Genomic DNA, 18,581 nt, shown 5'->3' on the forward strand with positions numbered 1-18,581 from the left:
ATAACCCCATGTTGTCTCTTCTCTACAGGAGCTGTGTGATAACCCCATGTTGTCTCTTCTCTACAGGAGTTGTGTGATAACCCAAGTTGTTTGTGAATGGTATCAGTGCTCATGACCTCCTCCAGGGCCAGCTGGGGAACTGTTGGTTCGTAGCTGCATGCTCCTCCCTGGCATCCAGAGAAGCTCTGTGGCAAAAGGTAAGACTCCCTGGCCGTGTGCATGTAGTGTGTTTGTTTGCCTTGGGTGTGTGACAAGCATGCACACACACACACACACACTCACACGGAATGACTTGGAGTTTATTATCATTTCCGACTCCTATTTGGAGGAGTGGCTTGTTTTTGTGTTCGTGTGTGTGTGGTGGTGTGGCCCTTCTGAGATGGCAGTGTGTGTTTTTGTGTTCGTGTGTGTGGTGGTGTGGCCCTTCTGAGATGGCAGTGTGTGTTTTTGTGTTCGTGTGTGTGGTGGTGTGGCCCTTCTGAGATGGCAGTGTGTGTTTTTGTGTTCGTGTGTGTGGTGGTGTGGCCCTTCTGAGATGGCAGTGTGTGTTTTTTCCACTGAGTTCACAGTGAATCATTAGCATTAGTCCCACTGGTCTCAACTTTTTGTGTTCAACTTTCCACCACTTTCCACCAGCCTCTTACCCTTGGCTCCATACCCCTGGCTCCATACCCCTGGCTCCATACCCCTGGCTCCATACCCCTGGCTCCATACCCCTGGCTCCATACCCCTGGCTCCATACCCCTGGCTCCTTACCCCTGGCTCCTTACCCCTGGCTCCTTACCCCTGGCTCCTTACCCCTGGCTCCATACCCCTCGCTCCTTACCCCTCGCTCCATACCCCTGGCTCCTTACTCTTAGTTCCTTACCCCTGGCTCCATACCCCTGGCTCCATACCCCTGGCTCCATACCCCTGGCTCCATACCCCTGGCTCCATACCCCTGGCTCCATACCCTTGGCTCCTTACCCCTCGCTCCATACCCCTGGCTCCTTACCCTTAGTTCCTTACCCTTAGTTCCTTACCCTTAGCTCCTTACCCCTGGCTCCTTACCCCTGGCTCCTTACTCCTGGCTCCTTACCCCTGGCTCCTTACTCCTGGCTCCTTACTCCTGGCTCCTTACCCCTCGCTCCTTACCCTTAACTCCTTACCTCTCGCTCCATACCCCTGGCTCCATACCCCTGGCTCCTTACCCCTGGCTCCTTACCCCTGGCTCCTTACCCCTGGCTCCTTACCCCTGGCTCCTTACCCCTGGCTCCATACCCCTGGCTCCGTAGTTCCTTACCCCTCGCTCCGTACCCCTCGCTCCGTACCCCTCGCTCCATACCCCTCGCTCCATACCCCTCGCTCCTTACCCCTGGCTCCTTACCCCTGGCTCCTTACCCTTACCCCTGGCTCCATACCCCTGGCTCCATACCCCTGGCTCCTAGTGTGAAGGACGTCACTGTGTTGCTAACAGGTTCACCTTCTCCATTGTCCGTGCAATGGCTCAAAATAGCAGTCCTTTGCTTCACAAGCACACATGGCTGCCCTGCTTGACAATGAAAAGGTACCAATTGGGCAGCGCCATTGGCGATATTTCAAGCTGTGGACTGATGTTACTGGCATGATATAACTCCGAACCCCTGTCTCACTAAACCATCACATTAAAGAGAGGGCTCTGATCTTTCATCTGAAACAACTGAGCAGGTTTATTATGTTTCTCCATTTCCTGAACAACAGAGGGTCTGTCACTGAGACAACAGCTGCTGTTGGGTTGGAGAGCGTATTTCACCCCAGAGACAGAGCTGGCAGGAGAGCGCTAAACACACCGGTCTGATGAAGACTTCTAAGCATTTTCTGTTCATTTCCCGGATGATTCAACATGTTGAAGTGCGACTGTTAGTCGACAACCAGAAGGTGATCTACTGCACACAACCAACGTTCATTATGGTGCGTCTTCCAGGCTCTCTGGAGAAAGCTCTGTCCTCGAGCTGGGACTGTTGACCAACCTAGTGTCCGGTACTGTGTTAGTCCGCTGAGCTAAAGCCTCAGGCAAGGTTACTTGTCCTAACTAAACTACCTCTGTTACACCTGCACCATCATGACTGTTATTGTTAGCTCCCAGGGAATACATTATTGTTGTTATGAGTAGTAGTGGTGTGTGTGTGTGTGTGTGTGTGTGTGTGTGTGTGTGTGTGTGTGTGTGTGTGTGTGTGTGTGTGTGGATTAATTAATGGTTGTTTAGTCCCGGTGTTTAACGACATGTTCTATCAAGAGTCAGTAACGATGTGTTCTAGAAGCAGCTCGTTAACACAGAGATGGTATTATTAATTGGACCAAACTGTACCTTCCTACTCTCCCCTCTACCCCAACACACACGCACACTGTTATTAATCCACAGGGAGGCTGCTGCTATAATGTATGTGCTCCGGATCACTCTCATTAACACACTCTCTTTCTCTCGCTCTCGCTCTCTCTCTCTCTCTCTCTCTCTCTCTCTCTCTCTGTCTTTGTCTGTCTGTCTGTGTCTCTCTGTCTCTGTCTCTCTCTGTCTTTGTCTGTTTGTCTGTGTCTCTCTCTCTGTCTCTCTCTGTCTCTATCTCTCTCCGTCTGTCTCTCCGCCTGTCTGTCTCTCCGCCTGTCTGTCCGCCTGTCTGCCTGTCCGCCTGTCTGTCCGTCTGTCTGTCTCTCTAAAGTGTTACTTTTGCCTTCTGGTATGTAGTCTACCATTTGTGTGTGTGAGAGAGGGAGGGAAAGTGTGTGTGTATTGATTTCCCTATGAATGAACAGCAACCGTAGCTACTGTAGCTACTGTAGCCTGAGGCTAAGCCATGTCTATCCTGTCCCCTGTCCATTAACACAAACACAGCAGGACAGAGTACCTACAGCTGTCCCCTGCCCTGTCCATTAACACAAACACAGCAGGACAGAGTACCTACAGCTGTCCCCTGCCCTGTCCATTAACACAAACACAGCAGGACAGAGTACCTACAGCTGTCCCCTGCCCTGTCCATTAACACAAACACAGCTGGACAGAGTACCTACAGCTGTCCCCTGCCCTGTCCATTAACACAAACACAGCAGGACAGAGTACCTACAGCTGTCCCCTGCCCTGTCCATTAACACAAACACAGCTGGACAGAGTACCTACAGCTGTCCCCTGCCCTGTCCATTAACACAAACACAGCAGGACAGAGTACCTACAGCTCTTTATTGGACAGCAGTAGAGGACATGGCCAGTTTACAGTATATTGTTGTGATATTTCATGCAAAGTGAATATGGTTGGAGTTACATTGCAGCATTGGTTCTCTAATATGTCCTATAAAGAAGGATCAGAACAAGCTATTCATATCATTCAGGTTTTCAATATAAATGTACAGTTAACTGCCAAAATGTACAGCTAACTGCCAAAATAAAAGAAACACTTGAGTAAATATGGGATACAAAGTATATATGGGATTATATATTAATCCCATATATAAATATGGGATTAATAAGTATATTAATTGAGTTAATTAAGCAATTAAGATCATACTTAGTCATGTATGAATTCTGGAGCGACTGAGACAGCGTTTTCCACCACCATCAACAAAACACCAAATGATAGAATTTCTTGTTGAAGAATGGTGTTGCATCCCTCCAATAGAGTTCCAGACACTTGTAGAATCTATGTCAAGGTTCATTGAAGCTGTTCTGGCAGCTCGTGGTGGCCCAACACCCTATTAAGACCTTTATGTTGGTGTTTCCTTTATTTTGGTAGTTACCTGTATCTATAGTTTGTGATTCTGCAGCCTACTGTGTAACTACTTTACCTTCAAAACATGGTTTCTAGCAGCTTGTTGACTGACATGCATAGATAGAAAGCTAGATAGATGCTCAGGAAGGAAGTACACACGCACACACAGATGAGAGATGGGACTCAGTGTGTGTGGGCGGGGGGCATAGGGAGAGGAGTGTAGACTGGTCCAACCTAGACTGGCTGTAGTAGAAGGCATTTCCTTAGAATGGAGAGATGGAGACTAGAGGAGTAGAGGGAAGAGGAAGCAGTTAAAGGGATACTTCGGGATTTTGGGAATGAGGCCCTTTATCTACTTCCCCAGAGTCGGATGAACTTGTGGTTACAATTTGTATGTCTCTGTGTCCAGTATGAAGGAAGTTAGATGTAGTTTCATGAGCCAGTGCTAACTAGCGTTACCCATAGACTTCCAGTCATTGCCCAAAATTTAGTTCGCATTGGCTCGCAAAACTACCTCTATCTTCCTTCATACTTTACACAGAAAAGTACACACTTTGGTATCCAGAGGGCCTCATTGCCAAAATCCAGAAGAATCCTTTAAGGTTTGTAGGTCAGGCCTGATTGAACTCCACGGAGATGCTGACCTTGTCAGCCTCCGCCCCCTCCTTGAAGGCAAGCAGGAAGTACATGACCTTGCGGACCTTTGCCAGCTCCGCGATTCGCTCCCCAAACTCCTGGATGTCCGCCTCCAGACACTTGAGGGGCGTGTCCTCCGGGTCACCAGCGTTCCGCCAGAATGTTCCGACGGGTTCAAGAAGCTGCCGGGTCATCAGGTGTGTGAGGTCAGGGGTCCAGAGCTGGGAGATCCCTGTGACGGTCACTCTGCCATGACCAATCAGAGACACCGACCAGTGGACGAACGTCAGCTTCTGATTGGAGAAGTCCAGACGGTAAATGGCCTCGTGGGGGAGGAGCAACCGCTCCCCCTCCTGTCGCTTCTGACCGCTCCGCTGCAGGGACTGGACACGCAGCTGCATTACCTAGTAACAATAATAACTATATTAATAATGTAATCATAATATAGTAATACTATAATATAACCGCACTTTTGCCCACTCTGCTGCAGAGACTGGACACACCTGCGAATCACATTGTAGAATAATAATACTTTTATAATAGTAGTACTATAATATGCTGGACGTACTGGATACTCAGACGCAGATACCATTCAATACAAGTCGACTCCTGAAAACTGTCCATGCATTTGTCAGTAAATAGGCTACTTTGTTTTTTTTACCCCCTTTTCTCCCCAATTTCATTGAATCCAATTGGTAGTTAGTCTTGTCTCATCGCTGCAACTCCCGTACGGACTCGGGGGAGGCGAAGGTCGAGAGCCGTGCGTCCCCCGAAACACAACCCAACCAAGCCGCACTGCTTCTTGACACAATGCCCGCTTAACCCGAAGCCAGCCGCACCAAGGTGTCAGAGGAAACACCGTGGACCTGGCGACCGTGTCAGCGTGCACTGCGCCCGGCCCACCACAGGAGTCGCTAGAGCGCGATGGAACAAGGACATCCCTGCCGGCCAAACCCTCCCCTAACCCAGACGACGCTGGGCCAATTGTGCGCCGCCCCATGGGTCTCCCGGTCGCGGCCGGCTGAGACAGAGACGGGACTCGAATCCAGAATTTCTAGTGGCACAGCCAGCAACTGCGATGCAGTGCCTTAGACCACTGCGCCACTCAGGTGGCCCCAGATAAGCACATATTTAAGACAGTACCAAACTACTACACATAGCAGAAGCCAATTTTGAATTTTGCATGTCTACTTGAAAATACTTTTTTCTAAAGTGACTTACGGTGAAGGCATTATTACATCATTACTCAGTATATCTGACCCATGCAAGAATCAAACTTGCAACCAACTGAACCATCGATTGTGCTATTTCAACCACCAACCTAATCTTAACCACATCTCAACCTCATCTCAACCATGTGAACAGTCTTACCTCAGTGAGAGAAGTGTCCTCTGCAAAGCGTAGCTCCATGGCTGAGCCAGATGAGGGGGCCACGGCCGGGTCTGTGCCTGTCTGAGAGCTCATCTTTCTCTGATGGGGAGGGAACGAGGCCTGCCTGTCTGTCTGTCTGGATGGATGTCTGTCTGTGTCTGCAGATAGTTTCGCTCTGTTCCTCTCCCCCTCTTTCTCTGTCTCTTATGCCATCTCTTTCCCCTCCCTTTCCCAGAGGGTAATATGGTTGAGTTGGTTCTCTGGTTGGGACTATTGATTGTGTGGCATGTACAGTGAGGAAGGGATGGAGAACAGAAGTGGGGAGGGGGGAGGAGGGAGTGTGGTGGCGCTAGGCAACAGGAAGTGATGACATCAGAAGAGGAACCAGGGATTTTCCTGAGGGCTTCTGAGAGCTGGTTGGTCATAGCTGGATGGGCTGGTTATTAATATACCCAAATGCTGGCTGTCTGGCTAGCTGGCTGGCTGTGTGTGTGTGTGTGTGTGTGCGCCAATGTCTGTTTGTGGTGTGTACATTTTGGTTTGGTTGTTATGATGCACTAGGTGGTTTCTTGTTTAAGTTAGCTGTGATTTTTCAGATTTGTATTGAGCAGATAGTGAGAGAGACTGGTAGTGGGGAAAGTTAGAGAGAGATTGTATCAAAGGGCAGTTGGTCGGATTTGAAGCCATGACCATACTAAAGACGTGTGCCGGAGGCTGCAGCATTACCTCTAGACCAGCCAGGCCATGCAGCTGTGACGTGTTCTGAGCATCTTATCTCCCTCCCAGGTGATCCCGGACCATAACGACCAGGAATGGAATGAGCACAAGCCGGAATCTTATGCCGGAATTTTCCACTTCCGCTTCTGGCGCTTTGGCGAATGGGTGGATGTTGTCATCGACGACCGGTTGCCCACTTCGAACGGCAACTTGGTGTATTGTCACTCCAATGACAGTAACGAGTTCTGGAGCGCCCTGGCAGAGAAGGCCTACGCCAAGTTAGTACTATAGATGGACTGTTGTGTTTGTGTAGGATTGTGTTGCTTTTGCTGAGTGTGTGTGTGTGTGTGTGTGTGTGTGTGTGTGTGTGTAGGATGTATGGGTGTTACGAGGCATTGGACGGGGGCAACACAGCGGATGCGTTGGTGGATTTTACGGGTGGCGTCTCGGAGCCCTTGGACCTACTGGAGGAAGGGTTGAGTACGGACAAGGAGAAACGCTCAACGCTGTTCGACAGAGTCCTCAAGGTCCACAACAGAGGAGGCCTCATCAGCGCCTCCATACGGGTATAACACACACAGATGCACGTGCGCACACACACACACACACACACACACACACACACACACACCTAGAATCCTGACCCTTCACCACTCCCTGCAGGCGGCCAGTTCAGCAGAGATGGAGGCTCGTCTGGCCTGTGGTCTGGTGAAGGGTCATGCCTACGCTGTGACAGATGTTAGAAAGGTCCGGCTGGGCCACGGCCTCATGGCTTACTTCAAGTCCGACAAACTCACAATGATACGACTCCGAAACCCCTGGGGAGAGAAAGAGTGGAACGGTGCCTGGAGCGACAGGTAGGTTTTAAAATGTTTGTTATTTACCTTTAGTTATACAACAAGTCCTATTGAGGTCAGAAGACCTCTTTCACAAGGAAGACCTGGTCTGGTAGTGGGGGAGAAGAGTGTGTGCAGAGCCGTCAATTGGGAATGACAGTCGCCATATCCTAGCTAGCTCAACACCAACAATTTAAAATAGGCTACGAAAATCATTCAAATCCCGAATTAAAAGGCAAATGCAGTTTAGTGGCGTTAACCTTCTGACTTTAGGACCATGCGGATACCTGGGAGCGGGAGGGAACGCTATTTGTATGGCTGGCTGGCTTTATGGAGAACAGAAGGCAGACATTTTACGTGCCCCTAACCAATTGTGTTTTTTGTTTGTTTATCTGCGTTGTATTTTGTTATTCATTTTGTACACAATGGTGCCGCTCCCGTCTCTTATGACTGAAAGAACTTCTAGACATCAGGACTGCGAATACTCACCAGGGACTAGCAGAATCCTTTGTCTTCTTTCACGACTCTGACGAGCCCGAGGTGGAGGATATACGGCTCCCTCGGGAACCGGCCCCGACCCCAGTGATCTGCGTGAAGAGGAGGCGGAGAAAGAGAGGCAGGAGAGCGGGCTGCCTTCTGAGAATTCGAAGGCGATCGAATAAACCCCCACTTCCCTCAATTCTGCTAGCAAACGTGCCATCTTTGGACAATAAAATCGACGAGTTACTGGGAAGATTAAACTACCAACGGGACATAAAAACTGTAACATCTTATGCTTCATAGAGTTGTGGCTGAACGACAACAATATCAACATATAGCTGGCTGGTTATACGATGTACCGGCAGGATAGAACAGCTGCGTCTGGTAAGACAAGGGGCGGCGGACTATGTATTTTTGTAAATAACAGTTGGTGCACTATATCTAAGGAAATATCGAGCTATTGCTACCCTGAGGTTGAGTATATCATGATAAGCTGTACACCACACTACCTACCGAGAGAGTTCTCATCTGTATTCTTCATAGCTGTTTACATACCACCTCAGTCAGAGGTTGGCATTAAGATAGCATTGAATGAGCTGTATTCCGCCATAAGCAAACAAGAACTTGTGGTCCCCGGCTACTAGGAGCCTTAAATACAGGGAAACTTAAATCAGTTTTACCAAATTTCTATCAGCATGTTAAATGTGCAACCAGATGGAAAAGAACTCTGGACCACCTATACTCCACACACAGAGACGCATGCAAAGCTCTCCCTCGCCCTCCATTTGGCAAATCTGACCATAATTCCATCCTGATTCCTGCTTACAAGCTAAAATTAAAGCACGAAGCACCAGTGACTCGATCAATAAAAAAGTGGTCAGATAGTGACCGTACGTACATACCCCAACCAGAAGCCATGGATTACAGGCAGCATCCGCACTGAGCTAAAGTCTAGAGCTGCCGCTTTCAAGGAGCGGGAATCTAACCCGGAAGCTTATAAGAAATCCCGCTATGCCCTCCAACGAACCATCAAACAGGCAAAGTGTTAATACAGGACTAAGATCGAGTCATACTACACTGGCTCTGACGCTAGTCGATGTGGCAGGACTTGCAAACCATTACAGACTACAAAGGGAAGCACAGCTGAGAGCTGCCCAGTGACACAAGCCTACCAGACGAGCTAAACTACTTCTATGCTCGCTTCGAGGCAAATAACACTGAAACATGCATGAGAGCACCAACTGTACCGGAATACTGTGTGATCACGCTCTCCGCAGCCGATGTGAGTAAGATCTTTAGACAGGTCAACATTCACAAGGCCGCAGGGCCAGACTGATTACCAGGACGTGTACCGCAAGCATGCGCTGACCAACTAGCAAGTGTCTTCGCATTTTCAAAAACTCTCCCTGTCTGAGTCTGTAATACCAACATGTTTTAAGCAGACCACCATAGTGCCTGTGTCCAAGAACACTAAGTTAACCTGCCTAAATGACTACCGACCCGTAGCACTCACATCTGTAGCCATGAAGTGCTTTGAAAGGCTGGTCAGGGCTCACATCAACACCATCATCCCAGAAACCCAAGGACACTCCAGTTTGCATACCGCCCCAACAGATCCACAGATGATGCAATCTCTATTGCACTCCACATTGCCCTTTCCCACCTGGACAAAAGGAACACCTATGTGAGAATGCTATTCGTTGACTACAGCTCAGCGTTCAACACCATAGTGCCCTCAAAGCTCATCAATAGGCTAAGGACCCTGGGACTAAACACCTCCCTCTGCAACTGGATCCTGGACTTCCTGACTGGCCGCCCCCAGGTGGTGAGGGTAGGTAACAACACATCCGCCACGCGGATCCTCAACACAGGGGCCCCTCAGGGGTGTGTGCTCAGCCCCCTCCTGTACTCCCTGTTCACTCATGACTGCACGACTCCAACACCACCATTCAATTTGCAGATGACACAACAGTGGTAGGCCTGATCACCTACAACAACGAGACAGCCTATAGGGAGGAGGTCAGAGACCTGGCCGTGTGGTGCCAGGACAACAACCTCTCCCTCAACTTGATCAAGACAAAGGAGATGATTGTGGACTACAGGAAAAAGAGGACCGAGCATGCCCCCATTCTCCTCGATGGGGCTGTAGTGGAGCAGGTTAAGAGCTTCAAGTTCCTTGGTGTCCACATCACCAACAAACTAACATGGTCCAAGCACACCAAGACAGTCGTGAAGCGGGCACGACAAAACCTATTCCCCCTCAGGAGACTGGAAAGATTTGGCATGGGTCCTCAGATCCTCAAAAGGCTCTACAGCTGCACCATCCTGACTGGTTGCATCAAATCAAATGTATTTATATAGCCCTTCTTACATCAGCTGATATCACAAAGTGCTGTACAGAAACCCAGCCTAAAACCCCAAACAGCAAGCAATGCAGGTGTAGAAGCACAGTGGCTAGGAAAAACTCCCTAGAAAGGCCAAAACCTAGGAAGAAACCTAGAGAGGAACCAGGCTATGAGGGGTGGCCAGTCCTCTTCTGGCTGTGCCGGGTGGAGATTATAACAGCACATGGGCTAGATGTTAAAATGTTCATAAATGACCAGCATTGTCAAATAATAATAATCATAGTGGTTGTCGAGGGTGCAACAAGTCAGTAACACAAGAGTAAGTTTCAGTTGGCTTTTTCATAGCCGATCTTTGAGAGTATCTCTACCACTTCTGCTGTCTCTAGAGAGTTGAAAACAGCAGGTCTGGGACAGGTAGCACATCCGGTGAATAGGTCAGGGTTCCAGCAGGTCTGGGACAACAGGTCTGGGACAGGTAGCACGTCCGGTGAACAGGTCAGGGTTCCATAGCTGCAGGCAGAACAGTTGGAACTGGAGCAGCAGCACGGACAGGTGAACTGGGGACAGCAAGGAGTCATCAAGCCAGGTAGTCCTGAGGCATGGTCCTAGGGCTCAGGTCCTCCGAGAGAGAGAAAGAAAGAAAGAAAAAGAGAGAATTAGAGAGTGCATATTTAAATTCACACAGGACACCGGAAAAGACAAGAGAAATACTCCAGATGTGACAGACTGACCCTAGCCCCCCGACACATAAACTACTGCAGCATAAATACTGGGGCTGAGACAGGAGGGGTCAGGAGACACTGTGGCCCCATCCGATGAAACCCCCGGACAGGGCCAAACAGGTAGGATATAATCCCACCCACTTTGCCAAAGCACAGCCTCCACACCACTGGAGGGATATCTCCAACCACCAACATACCATCCCGGGACAAGGCCGAGTATAGCCCACAAAGATCTCCTCCACGGCACAGCCCAAGGGGGGGCGCCAACCCAGACAGGAAGACCACGTCAGTGACTGAACCCACTCAAGTGACGCACCCCTCCCAGGGACGGCATGGAAGAACACCAGTAAGCCAGTGACTCAGCCCCCGTAATAGGGGTAGAGGCAGAGAATCCCAGTGGAAAGAGGGGAAACCGGCAAGGCAGAGACAGCAAGGGCGGTTCGTTGCTCCAGCCTTTCCGTTCACCTTCACACCCCTGGGCCAGACTACACTTAACCATAGGACCTACTGAAGAGATATGTCTTCAGTAAAGACTTAAAGGTTGAGAGTGAGTCTGCGTCTCTCACATGGGTAGGCAGACTATTCCATAAAAATGGAGCTCTATAGGAGAAAGCCCTGCCTCCAGCTGTTTGCTTAGAAATTCTAGGAACAATTAGGAGGCCCGCGTCTTGTGACCGTAGCGTACGTGTAGGTATGTACGGCAGGACCAAATCGGAAAGATAGGTAGGAGCAAGCCCATGTAATGCTTTGTAGGTTAGCAGTAAAACCTTGAAATCAGCCCTTGCCTTAACAGGAAGCCAGTGTAGGTAGGCTAGCACTGGAGTAATATGATCAAATTTTTTGGTTCTAGTCAGGATTCTAGCAGCCGTATTTAGCACTAACTGAAGTTTATTTAGTGCTTTATCTGGGTAGCCGGAAAGTAGAGCATTGCAGTAGTCCAACCTCGAAGTAACAAAGGCATGGATTAATTTTTCTGCATCATTTTTGGACAGAAAGTTTCTGATTTTTGTTACGTAGATGGAAAAAAGCTGTCCTTGAAACAGTCTTGATATGTTCTTCAAAAGAGAGATCAGGGTCCAGAGTAACGCAGAGGTCCGTCACTGCCTGGTATGGCAACTGTTTGGCCTCAGACCGCAAGGCACTACAGAGGGTAGTGGGAACGGCCCAGTACATCACTGGGGCCAAGTTTCCTGCCATCCAGGACCTCTATACCAGGCGGTGTCAGAGGAAGAAAAGGACAACAGCCACCCTAGTCATAGACTGTTCTCTTTGCTACCGCACGGCAAGCGGTACCGGAGAGCCAAGTCTAGGTCCACGAGGCTTCTAAACAGCTTCTACCCCCAAGCCATAAGACTCCTGAACATCTAGTCAAATGGCTACCCAGACTATTTGCATTGCCCGCCCCCCACCCCCTCCACTCTCCACTCCCCACACCACTGCCACTCTCTTGTCATCTATGCATAGTCACTTTAATAACTCTACCTACATGTACATACTACCTCAACTAACCGGTGCCCCCGCACATTGACTCTGTACCGGCACCCCCCTGTATATATTGTTATTTTTTACTACTGCTCTTTAATTACTTTGCGAGAGTGAAACCTCTCGCTTTGCCTCTTCCTCTCTGTGGAAAGCACATCGATGCATTTGCAGGGAACAGCGTGACTTTTTTCAACACAGAACTGGAGACCGCTGTAGTAGATGGCTTTGGCTCGGTAACTGCTGTTTGACTTGACATGAAACTAAACTAGAGTTGTAATCCTGGTACTGAGCTAGTGCGTAGCAGGCAGCTAATACTGGAGTAAATGTTGCTTTTTTTTCTGCTCTCCAAATATAATTTTACAGTTTTAAATTGTGTAGAAATCAGTAAATGAGCTTCTATATATATATATATATATATATATATATATATATATATATATATATATATATATATATATTCGTTTTTTTTAAATACCCCCAGATGTGTGTGTATATTGACCGGTTCCTGACTCACTGCTCCCTCTGCTGGTGGAGAGAGGTATTGTTGGCCAACAGGGAAACAGATCTTTAGCACAGATTGATGGTTCATTCCTCTTAGAATGTTTGTTTAATTTACAGTTTTAAATTGTATCATAGGAAAATTCCAAAAATGATCTCGGCACCAAAAGGTCTAGGGGAAACTGTCCATGTGAGCCGCTGTTGATGTCCATGTCTCAGAACCTTGACTGCCCTACTGTATCAGTTCTGTTCTGGTAGCATTATTTCACACAGAACACCCTTCAGAGAAACACTGAGCGATAGAGAACCTCTCTGCAACAACTTCTCTCTCTTTCCTCTCTCCTCTCTCTCTCTCAGCTCAGAGGAGTGGGGGAAGGTGAGTAAGAGTGAAAGAGAGAAGATCGGAGTGATTGTGCAGGACGATGGAGAATTTTGGTGAGTTCTAACCCTTAACCTATGACCTCTAGCCATGACCCCTAACCTTTCCTCCACACGGCTGAGAAAATGGATGACCATAGGATGAAGCTTGATGACTTCCCTTTTCCTGCCCCCCCTCCCCCTCAATCCCCACCCAGGATGACATTTGATGACTTCTGTCAGTACTTCAGTGATTTGATCATGTGTCGTCTGATCAACACTTCCTACCTGTCTCTCCACAAGACCTGGGAGGAGGGCTCTCTAAAGGGTGCCTGGCGGAACCATGACGACCCGCTTTGCAACCGCGCCGGGGGCTGCACCAACAACAAACACACTTTTGTACAGAACCCACAGGTAGGGGTAGGGGTGTGTGTGTGTGTGTGTGTGTGTGTGTGTGTGTGTGTGTGTGTTAATTTATAGGACGGGTGTGTGTGTGTGTGTGTGTGTGTGTGTGTGTGTGTGTGTGTGTGTGTCTCCCTGCAGTATGTGTTCAACGTGAAGAAGCCAGAGGATGAGGTGCTGGTATGTCTACAGCAGACAGACAAGAGAGCCAGACCTAAAGAGGGGAAGGGAGAAAACCTGGCTATAGGCTTCGAGATACACCGGGTGAGAAGTGTGTGTGAGAGTCTTATTAATGTGTTCATTAAAATGTATGTGAGTGAAAGTCTTATTAATGTGTTCATTAAAATGATTGTGTGTGTGTAGGTGGAGTTGAACAGGCAGTACCGTATGCACACTCGGCAGCAGAAGGTGTGTGGGAGTGTGTACATCAACTCCAGGTGTGTGTTCCTACGCTGTTCCCTGAAGGAGGGTCGTTACGTTGTCATACCCACAACCTTTGACCCCGCTCTGGAAGGAGACCTCTTGTTACGCATCTTCACTGACGTCTCCGCTGACTGCAGGTACTCACTCACTCACTCACTCACTCACTCACTCACTCACTCATTCACTTTCCTCATTCACTTTCCTTATTATCTTGCCCTCTCTCTCCCCCCCATAGAGAGTTAACCCTAGATCAGCCAGCCCCGACGTGTTGGTCAGGACTGTGTGGCTTCCCTTCCCTGGTCACTCAGATTCATGTCCACAGAGCAGATGGACTGGCTGGACAAGACTCTGATGGAGGTATACAAACCTTTCTTCTCTCCCTTCTCCGTCTGCTCCCTTTTCTTCTCTGGTCTGGTCCTTTTCCTATCTTCTCCTCTCTTCTCCTACTGACAGTCTGTATGTGTGTTGCAGCGTCAGACCCATATGTGATCATTCGTTGTGAGGGGGAGAAGGTTCGTTCTGCGGTCTATAAAAACACCCGCAGCCCAACCTTTGACACCAAGGCTCTATTCTACAGGAAGAGAACTAACCAGCCTATACTGATAGAGGTGAGGAGACTGGGCTGGGGGGGGTGGAGTTAAAGTAGAGTGAACATCACAATTTGGGTTGTTTCAATAAGTAACCGTTCTCTCAATTAAAGTCAGTACAACTTTATTCATCCTCCAGGTGTATAACCACAACGTGTTGATGGATTCCTTCCTGGGTCAGGTCAGTTTGACCTCTGACCCCGGCGACCCCCAGCAGGTTACCGTCCACCTGAGGGACAAGGGTAATCACCAAGACAACGACCTCCCAGGCACGCTCACCGTCTCCATGGTGACCAGCAACATTCTCACTAACATCTGACTAACCATCAATCAATCACCAATCTATCAATCAGTGCCTTACTCCCTCCGTCCAATATGAGAGAAGAGCGAAACAGGTGCCAGTAACAGAGTATATGATTGGTCAAGAGGTCCCCTCTGTTTCCGTATGTGCTGGAACTGGCAGTATACATGATTACATTGTTCAATATGAACATCATCACTATATGTACTGTATACACTAACTATATGTTTACAGTTTATGTATCTTTAAAGTTGTATTGTTTTGCCAAAGATTTGATCATAAATATCAATTAATTTGCCATAAACCTTATCTGTTGAGGGACCAAAGTTAGGATTCCAGACTGTATTGTTGGTTTTTACTGAGTGTAGTACTAGCCCTGACCACATGGGGGCAACAGAGGACATTTAATCTCCTAGTTCTCCTTTCTCATCTAATAACCACTTTAACTTGTGCATTACAGACATATAAATACTTGTTGAGTATTTCAGCTGTATATGTTGTCCTGTTTACATTTTATTTACATGGTTTAGTTTTACATTTCAGTCAGCTTTGTTCTAGTCTCTCTCAAGTTGCTGAGTTGGTTCTGGGTGCTGAGAGTTGCTACGGACATTTTTATTCTTTAGGGGAGACATTGTTGAAGTTATTTTTGTTAATAACTATAATTAAACGTAAAAAAAAGAGATTATCTGTCGGTTGCTCTACTTTTATATCATGTTGATTTTCCAGCGGGATGCCCAATGACAGACAGACAGACAGACAGACAGACAGACAGACAGACAGACAGACAGACAGGCAGGCAGGCAGGCAGGCAGGCAGGCAGGCAGGCAGGCAGGCAGGCAGGCAGGCAGGCAGGCAGGCAGGCAGGCTGGCTGGCTGGCTGGCTGACTGACTGACTGACTGACTGACTGACTGACTGACTGACTGACTGACTGACTGACAGACTGACAGACTGACAGACTGACAGACAGACAGACAGACAGACAGACAGACAGACAGACAGACAGACAGACAGACAGACAGACAGACAGACAGACAGACAGACAGACAGACAGACAGACAGACAGACAGACAGACAGACAGACAGACAGACAGACAGACAGACAGACTAACCAACACTGCCACTCTTACATTCGACTCTTTACTCAAACACTCAACTCCTCCCTTCATTCCCTTCTTTCCCATTCCCATATTACTGTATCATATTGTATTACCTGCAGTTACTACAGTGCCATGTAGATCATGTTTCAAATCATATCACATTTATCTATAACATTCTCGCCATCATGAGGACTTCCTAACACTGTAATAAGTGTCAAACAGTTATAATGCCAGTCATAATGCCAGTGTGGTGGGTCCTTGTTAGAGAAGGGCTAGTTCATCTGAGCAGGCTTGTTTCTTATCTTTATAAGTAAACGTTTATGATATTTTAATGTACCGCAGGGTGATTTAAAGGCTATCTAATGATTTTGTTTTATACTTCTCTGTTTATTTCTCTTTAAACCTGTCGGCTGGTTTCAATCAAATGTTTACTGTAATAAATAGTTAAAACACTGTCTGTCTGCTGCCGGGTCATTCTGTGTTCCGTCCTCCATTTTATCTAGTGTGTGTGGTCCCATTACTCAGCAGAACTCTCTCTCGATAGAGTCCACTATCAACCATGCTGTGTAGAGCGAGAGAGAGAGTGTCTGACTGTGTGTGCTGTTAGGGTCAGTGAGGTGTGAGGAACACCGATCAATGTGTCTTTCAGAACAGCCTGACCTTTATTACAGCAACACCAATAGAAGAGAGATGTGCTCTCTGTTTCTATATGTGAAGCAATGCATTCTCTCTGTGTGCATGTTGAAAGTGTGTGTGACCTCCGCTATGTTGTTCCTCACTGCCCCCCACTGGGTTTCCTGCCCCAGCCCCCCCCCCTGTCTCTCCCTCTCTCTCTCCCCCTCTCTCCCTCCCTCTATCACTCTCTCTCTCCCTCCCTCTATCGCTCTCTCTCTCTCCCTCCCTCTATCGCTCTCTCCCCAGTAACTCTAATTGGGATCAGTGGCAGTGAATGAGCTGGTGTGTCACAGCTAATACCTTCATACAGAGCAGGAGCAAGGGAGTCACTAGTACCTCTACTGTGCAGCAGGTGTCTCACCACCCACTAGGAGAGAGAGAGATTCAGGAAGCCCCTCTCTTTCTCCGTCCTGCCTTCATCCATCCACCCCACTGCATTCTGTGGACTTATCTGAGTGAACATAGACCTGGGACACCCATCCGGAACGAGAGAGAGAGGGGTATAGAAAGAGGACAGTACACAGTGGTAAGAACATACACAGTCAGGAGGCTTAAAGAAGCATGGAGGCTTTGGCTCTTAAAGCTACTTTTTAAAGCTACTTTTTGCTAATGTCTCCCTCGTGTGCATGTGTGTTACAAGGCTTATTTTTGTTGTTTGTCCAGATGACATGTGGGAGAGTGTGTTAGTACAATATGTTGCTCTATATCTGACTATATAGTCCTAGTATGTGGTTTCAGGGTGTTCACATGGAGAAACAGTAATGATTAACTAACCATTGAATCATAGGCAGACCTGCCTTGTGTGTGTGTGTGTGTGTGTGTGTAAGCAGAGCTGATAGAGCCCTCTTTAGCTACTTCCTGTATGTACTGTATCTCATTTAGAGCATCCTGCCTGCTCCGGGTTGTGGATACTGACTAGTTGCAGCCCCTCTACCATCTCTCCTGTCCATCCTTCAACTCGCACAGCTACTGTTGCTTTATCAACTGTTCGAAATGATTAAAACATATATATTTTGCTCCTGCAGCAGCTTAGATGAATGTTCAGATGACATTCAGATAACATGTAATGTGCTTATAGGCTCTGCTGTTTCTACAGTCAATAAACTACAGTTACATTACTACCTCAGAGGGTTAACTCGACCGGCACAGTGCAGTGGGTACTGTATCTGCCTAAGAACTCAGTAACACTTTTCACTTTGGTGATCTGTAGCAACATGAAGCCTTTTAATGCATAACATAAAGAATGCAATTTACACGAATGCAACATATCACTACTCTAAGTAAGGTGTTACCCTTACCTCTATTGGCACAGTGGGTAGCGAGCCTTGGTCAGAAATGATTAAGGAATTCTGAGTTTCTGGTTCGACCCCAGAGTTAATTAACCCCCAACTTAGCTAGAGGTTTTTAAATCAGAGGTTTTACATCGCCATGAACTCCTTCCATTAGTCTTATTGTGAGCAGATCCTGGCTAATCATTATACACCCGCTATACATCGCTATCTCTCTCTGTCTCTCTCGCTCGCTCTCTTCTACCAGTTGATTGGTTTATCAGTCTGACAGTTTTGGTGTGGCGTGAGAGTGTTGATTAGAATTTAGTTTGAATGGGGGCAATGGGGGTTAGCCTAATATCCTGTATCCTTTTTCTTGTTGTGCATCTCTCTCTCTCTGTCTCCCTCTGTCTCTCCCTCCTTGTTGGGTTATTTCAGGAGGTATAGGGTCTTAGGGCGGCAGTATGTACAGCTGGGGGCGGGTTCAGTGTACTTTTATAATGGGTTTCTGGAATGTATATTGCATTGTATTATACTGTGCAGTGTGATTGGGTTTGGCGGTATCCACTAGTGGGTGAGATGAGGTAATATGGTGTTTTTAGTGTACTGACGAGGGCCCAGAGTCAGTCTCTTTGTCTCTCTTCCCCTCTGACCTATAAAACTCTAA

General features: G+C 47.9%; 2 protein-coding genes and 1 pseudogene across 2 annotated transcripts in view; 2 read left to right on the top strand and 1 right to left on the bottom strand.

Annotated features, from left to right (window-relative positions):
- LOC115163302 (calpain-5-like) overlaps positions 1-15,553 on the top strand; it is a 30,610-nt pseudogene extending 15,057 nt beyond the window's left edge.
- On the bottom strand, positions 4,088-5,883 carry LOC115163300 (olfactory marker protein-like). The gene is made up of 2 exons (XM_029715074.1): positions 5,724-5,883; positions 4,088-4,756 (listed from the first exon to the last, which is right to left on the bottom strand). Exons 1-2 carry the CDS (start codon positions 5,814-5,816, stop codon positions 4,328-4,330), a joined length of 522 nt encoding a protein of 173 aa, XP_029570934.1. The 5' UTR covers positions 5,817-5,883; the 3' UTR covers positions 4,088-4,327.
- Positions 15,554-17,080: 1,527 nt separating the features above from the next.
- The window catches only part of LOC115163305 (unconventional myosin-VIIa-like), a 63,490-nt gene continuing 61,989 nt past the window's right edge, over positions 17,081-18,581 (top strand). The window contains exon 1 of the mRNA XM_029715076.1: positions 17,081-17,172. The gene's annotated coding sequence lies outside the window, so the exon portion shown is untranslated. The remainder of the gene's footprint in view (positions 17,173-18,581) is intronic.

Source organism: Salmo trutta, chromosome 26 (assembly GCF_901001165.1).
Source record: "Salmo trutta chromosome 26, fSalTru1.1, whole genome shotgun sequence".
Taxonomy (NCBI): domain Eukaryota; kingdom Metazoa; phylum Chordata; class Actinopteri; order Salmoniformes; family Salmonidae; genus Salmo; species Salmo trutta.

What these genes read in the sequence shown, in the direction of transcription:
- LOC115163300 (XM_029715074.1), bottom strand. Translation starts at nt 5,816, where the DNA reads ATGAGCTCTCAGACAGGCACAGACCCGGCCGTGGCCCCCTCATCTGGC. An exon ending in AGGACACTTCTCTCACTGAG is followed by an intron (nt 4,757 to 5,723) that starts GTAAGACTGTTC and finishes TATTGTTACTAG; the next exon opens with GTAATGCAGCTGCGTGTCCA.